The 6,423-nt window shown below is 45.6% G+C and overlaps 1 protein-coding gene across 1 annotated transcript; it reads right to left on the reverse strand.

Annotated features, from left to right (window-relative positions):
• Positions 1-2,142: 2,142 nt before the first annotated feature.
• LOC310891994 (zinc finger CCCH domain-containing protein 11A-like) lies at positions 2,143-5,529 on the reverse strand (the record flags this gene model as incomplete). The annotated part of the gene is made up of 4 exons (XM_083854187.1): positions 2,143-2,595; positions 3,373-3,434; positions 3,851-4,020; positions 5,136-5,529. 4 exons carry the CDS (start codon positions 5,527-5,529, stop codon positions 2,334-2,336), a joined length of 888 nt encoding a protein of 295 aa, XP_083710313.1. The 3' UTR covers positions 2,143-2,333.
• Between the last annotated feature and the right edge of the window lie 894 nt (positions 5,530-6,423).

Below are 6,423 nucleotides of genomic sequence, written 5' to 3' on the forward strand. Positions count from 1 at the left end.
GACACAACCAATTTGGGGGGTCCCCCCAATTTTAGAGTCCCCCACCCTCCTTTTTTGGGTTTCCCCCAATATTAAGAGCTCTTCCGCTCAATTTTGGGGGACCCCACAATTTTGACGTTCCTTCCCCTAACTTGGGGCTTCAACCCTTCGATTTTGGGGGGGGCTCCCACCCTCTTATTTTGGCCTTCCACCCTAATATTAGGCCTAACCCCTAAGAACCTTGACCCCTAAGCCTATGGCAACCACGGATCTAATCCTAACCCCTACCGCAACAAACCCTAGAAACCCTAACCCTAAAAACCCTTACAGCCCTAACCCGATAAAATTTACCACACTAAACCCCTGAAGACTGTTCTGGGGGGTCCACATTCAATTCTGGAATTTCACACTTCCATTTAAGTGTTCTGCCCCCCCAATATGGGGGTTCGCCCACCCAATTTTGGGGGTTCCTCCCCTAATTGGGGGGGACACAACCAATTTTGGGGGGGACACAACCAATTTGGGGGGGGACACAACCAATTTGGGGGGGACACAACCGATTTTAGAGTCCCCCACCCTCCTTTTTTGGGTTCCCCCCTAATATTAAAAGTTCTTCTGCCCAATTTTGGGGGACCCCACAATTTTGACGTTTCTTCCCCTAAATTGGGGCTTCAACCCTTCAATTTTGGGGGGGGGCTCCCCCCTTAGTTTGGCCTTCCACCCTAATATTGGGCCTTACCCCTAAGAACCCTACCCCTAACACTACGGCTCCCACGGATCTAACCCTAACCCCTACCCCAAAAAACCCTAGAAACCCTAACCCTAAAAACCCTTACAGTCCTAACCCGATAAAATTTACCACACTAGACCTACGCCTAAAAGCCCTAACCCTAAAAATTAAGACCCTCTAAACCCTAACCCAAAACGTAAAGATTCTCAAAGCCCTAACGCTGGAGACCCTAACCTTAAAAAAAAAAAAATAAGACCTTAAAACCCTAACCCTAAATACCTGACCATAACTAAAACCCTAAGACCCTAACCCTAAAAACCCTATCAACACTAAAACCACAAAATACTTTAAAACCTTAACACACTAACCCCCAAACCCTAACCCTTATAACTCCAACCCTAACAACCTTAAAATCCTAACCCTAAACCCTGGAAACCCTAACCCTGAAACCCAACCCTAGTGCCTTAGCCCTGAAACCTTAAAACCCTAACACCTTATTAGAAACACTCTGTAACCAATACCATAGGCTCAGGCAAGTATCTCAGTGAGGTAGCATTTTTATTCACGATTGCAATGGCAGGCGTCCCACAAGCCACCTACCAGTTCCATAACACAGTTTATATAATTTTTTTTTTCCTCTCGGTGACCAGGACCCTCCCCAGTTTCCCCATTGACTGGGTAATCCATGTTCACAATCTATCCAGTGCTTCACAGAAAATACACAGCTGCTGGCCTGTTACTAGTCAATTTTATTTTTTTCTTGACTGTTTTCCTCTTTGAGGTGGTAATGTTTCTTACACCGTGATTTCCACCCAATTGCTCTAAGGATTCTGGTTGTCTGCATTTTACAAGGTTGTCTGTTAAGCTTTCTTATCACTGCAAGCATATATCAATACCACCTTCCCTCCCTCTAAACGATGTAACTCTGTGCAAAAACATTTTTATTCCCACAACCTTGATCCCCTTACCCTAAAATCCTTATTCTCTTTAACCCTAACAACTCTAACCACAACCCTAACCCTTCATATCAACCCCCCGACGCTAATGACACTGACTAATGATCCAAACCCCAAACCCCAGGCAACCAACAAAGAAACAGACACAAAGCTGGAAACTACAAAAAAGGCAAAACCCTGGATACAGACCCCAAATCACAAACACGCTACCAAAATGCTACAGAAAAGCCCCAGACGCAGGCCCCAAGCACTACAGCTAGGCCCCAGAAGCTCTAGACACATCCCAAAGCCAAAATGCAATCCCCAAACACTACAGAAAAGCCCCCAAACACCAGACACAGGCTGCAGAAGTCTACAAGCAGGCCCCAGCCACACCCGGATGCAGACCCCAACTGTCCACAAGCAGCTCCCAACCCACCCCCCCCATGAACTGGACCCCCCCCCACCACCACCCAGATGCATGCCCCAGGCCCCAGGCCTCAGCCCCAGCCCCCACACCCCAGACTCAGGCCCCAAAGGTGTACAACCAGCTCCCAACTGCCCCCCTCAAAGGGAGGCCCCAAAGCCTCATTGCAAAGCCTCAGTTAGAAAAAGGATCACCTCGGGGTATCCAACAAGAAGAAGAGTTTTTTTTTTTTTTTTTTTAATATACAATAGGACTATGCAGTTCAATCATCAATCATCTTGGAAAGCTCAAGGAGGAGGTCATCCTCATCCTTCCCTGGGTCCAAGTCGAGCTCGGCTTCCAGTATGCCGTCTGAGAGTTCCCAAAGTAGCGTCTCTAAATCCTCGTCTACAGATACGGGCGCGTTGCCTGTGGAACTCAGCCGGCGTGTCCTTGCTTCTTCTAGCTGGGAAGAAGCTGAAGTCGAGCTTGAGAACTCCATTGGCTCCACGGATTCTGCCTGGCTTCCAAGATGTGCTTCAGGTCTTGGCAGAGCAAGGAAGAGAACAATCAGTATATGCCATTTCTTAACGGGAAATCCCTTTTCTGCAAACCGGCTCTTGAAACCGTAGCCAACCCCTCCTGCACTTCAATCTTACCTAGGGATTGTTATTCAATTAACCCAGGGCTACATTTAGAGCCCAATATATTAGCAGGTACATTTTTCAGTTTGGGGGTTTCTCTGTGAAGCCAGAGCACCTGGAGTCTAGCAAAGATGGTTCAATTTTTGTAGCAAGAGGCACTTTGCCACCTTGCTTAATTTTCCTGTTAAAATGTTAAGAAGTCTCCATCTGCAAATATCTGTTTGCTAAGTTAGTCATTTTTCCCACGGCACACTCAGCAGAGTTTGCTCCCCACTACAGGAAGCTGATCTGCAGCCATCACTTCCCTCTGCTCTCCCTGCACTCTTGTCACCTTGTATGTTTGTTCGGGTGGCTTTCTTGAGGACCAAAAGGCAGAGGATACTACTCATCATTTATCACCTCACGAGGAAGTAGGAGAACTTCACCTCATCCTCATTTAGGTATTCAGACAGAGCAAGAAGTCACTGGAAAGCTGTACCGACTTGCAGCATTTAAAGAAAGTAAGTCTAATTAAGCATTCCTGCTAGCTGCTAGAAAGTCATTTCACGTGACTTATTCCTCTGATGGATTTGGGCTTTAATTATCTCAGAACCCTCCTTTTTTCCCCACGTGTGACAGAACTTATGTTTCACTGGGGATATACACCGATTGAGAAAAAGAACAAGTTGTGGTCATCACCTGTTTTGGGGATTTTCTTCAAGTCTGGTGGCTGGGACGTGCTCCAGCGTGGCTGGAACAGCCTAGAAAGCAGCAAAACAGTATTTAGGACTCATGGGTAAAAGATTCCTTACTAGCTTTTTCCTCCATGCTGCTTCTCCTCTGGCATTGCGGAGCCTTAGCCAAAATACAAAACCAAGGTGCTCCTGAAGAAAGTTAATATTCACTTGGAGGTTACTAATGATCTTGTGTCTTTTAAGAACACAGCATTAATGGACAAAATCCTCCACACCAGAGAAATCACAGAATCACAGAGGACTAAGTAAATAGTGCCATTAATCTAATAAATATGGAAGGGTACTACAAGAATTCTGTAGGCAGCTACTGGATTTAAAAGGAAACAGAAAGCCTGTAGAACTTTTGAGTTTTCCATCTTTTCTCCTAGAGGAGGGTGTAAATTTTACAAGGGATCCATTTCTGCATTAGCCCCTGTCCTTACCATAGCTGCTCTTTTGGCTGGAGGTCCCATTGTGTCAGCGTCAGAGGCAGTCCGTGGCTTCACAGCTGCTACAGCAGAGGGAAAACTGCCAGGTGCCTTACGTTTCAGTGCCTTCTTCTTGGGGGAAGCGACTTTCCCATCCCAAGGCTTCGCAAACATGTTAAAGTTGGCTAGAGTAAAAGGAAGAGAGAACTGATACAGTCTTGCTCTGCCTCATGAAAAATCCACGTTCTCTTCCTCATTTCCACGGCCCGTCTACACAGTTAACTGTATTTGGCCAGCAGAATTACACTGCCATTGCCTGGATTCTCAGCAATATCTTCCACATAGTAAACTCCGTCTACCAACAATCCATACAAAGGAACAAAGGAACTGAATAGCTACAGTAAATCATAATCCAGGACGAGGGAAACTCAGACACAGAGCGATCCCAAGTGCAAGCAATACTCTAAGACGTTGTATGAAGTCTAGTAAGATTCACAAATGTTGACAGCTTTTGTATTTAAAGTCTTGCTCCCTCTAGGAAAGGAAAAGCAGCAGGTATAGTAAGACAAGAGAGTGTATGCAACTGTTGTACCAGCTTCCTCTCCCCTGCAGTGATGTCCCACAAAATCTATTAAGTTGTTCTACAAAATCCAAATTTGTAGAGTCATATTCTAGTCTCCCATTCCTGACCTAACATCTGGCTGGCAGGAGAAGAAACGAAAGAAAGCTGGGTACTTGTTTTCTTTGTGTGTTTATTTCCTCGTGTCCCATGAGACAGAGAGAAAGGCTACAATGTGCAGTGCATGCAGCCTTTAAGCCCTCCTTATCTCCCTCACACAATCTCATTTTACAAAGTTGATATAATCTTAACAACGAGGCCTTTGATCCTCTGTCATTTTTGACAGAAACTGGCCCCCCACATTAAGACGCTGATGCATGCTTTACAAACACATACACGTGTCAAGTTAAGCAACACATGCCAAAGAGGAAGGTGAACTTGAACTCAACGCAGGGAGGACTTCATACCATAAACAGATGGCAGAAAAAAACAGAATACCAAAATTAGACTAAAAAGCCCCTCAGTGTGTTAATTTTCTAGTGGGAAATACAGAATACCATCACGTAATTAACGAAAACAGACATGGTTGCACGTTCTGGCCCTTCTTTGCCTTTGAACTTTGTAGCCTTAAACTCTTTTATCCTCCGCATTGAAGGAAAAAGCAAAGCAGATCCTGAGCAAACGGAACTTGCTCAATATGGGAAGCACCTCACCGGGGCAGGTATTAAAGCATCTTATTACCTGATAGCTTTGTGTTCCATAACGATTTCTGCCCGGCTGGGGCAGGTCCAGGTTGTGCTGGGGGAGCTGGCACATTTCCTCCACTCTGCTGCATCCGCAGAGCTTTCTCGCGCTTTATTTCTTCCAGGGTTTTAACACGCACTTCTCCTTCTGGCTTGGCTTTACCTGCCGGCTCCTTCGACTGCACTTTGCTGGGCCCGGAAAGAGTGAGCACGCTCTGCTTCTTGGGCTCACCCTGAATTTTTGCCCCTGCGCTGGGATCTTTGGTTTTACCATGCCATTCAGCCTGGGCTTTGGCTTGACATTCTCGTCTCTGAAGAGCTCTCTCACGACGGATTTCCTCCAGTGTTTTCACATGGATCTCTCCCTTTGGCTTAGCAGCCTTCCCTGTCATCATCAAGAAATGAGAAGCACCAACATTTAAAGAGAGTCCAACAATAGTTTAAGTCTCCAAAATTTGTCACAGTACTAAGGAAAACTAAGCCTGAGCGTTCCCAATAACGCATCTTAGGACAATAGCCTAACATTCTCCTCCTCCTCTGAGCCACTTGTTGTATTTTGAAGACCAGCCCTATCCAGAGAGAGCTGCTACACAGAAATGCTAGTTTACTTGATTACTTTTTCAGACTGCATTTCAAATTCCTGCTCCCGGCAGTGGCTCTATTCTAATTGTATATGATGGTTCACAGAAGCAGCTTAAAACCTTGACAAGGCACAAGCGGAAAATAAACACACACCTAGAGCCAGATTTCTGATAGTGGCTGTCAGAAGAGCTTCAGCACTCAAGCAAGAGGAATCAGTTCTTTGTTTTCATTTGAATTCCTTTTTAGGGCTGTATGAAAACGGTCTAAGTTCACGGAAAGGAAGAAGGAGAAAGTATATTTAATAGCCAGTTGTTACCTTTCGCAGTACTAGTCCGTTGAGAAGGTAATCCTAGCCTCTCCTTCACAGACTTGGGAACTTGAACTGCAAAACAGAAAAAGACCAAATTAGGGAGGCTGCATAAACGTCAACTTTGTGTTCACATTCGAAAACAAGGCAGGAAAGGTAACTTTGAATCTCGGCGATTAAGACCTCAGCCAACATGCAAAAAGAAACATCGCAGGAAAAGGACAAACAGAAAGCCTAAATACAAAACCCGTGAATCACATCCAGATGCCTGTTTAGTAGCTGTACCTCTCTTTGGTGCTTTGTCAGCATTTCCCGGAACCTCCACCTTCTTCCCCAGCCTTTCAGCAAGGCTGCGCTTCACCGGAAGGGCGCTTACATCAGCTTCAGACGGAGAAAA

Source organism: Anser anser (genome assembly GCF_964211835.1).
Source record: "Anser anser genome assembly, contig: HAP1_SCAFFOLD_141, whole genome shotgun sequence".
Lineage (NCBI taxonomy): Eukaryota > Metazoa > Chordata > Aves > Anseriformes > Anatidae > Anser > Anser anser.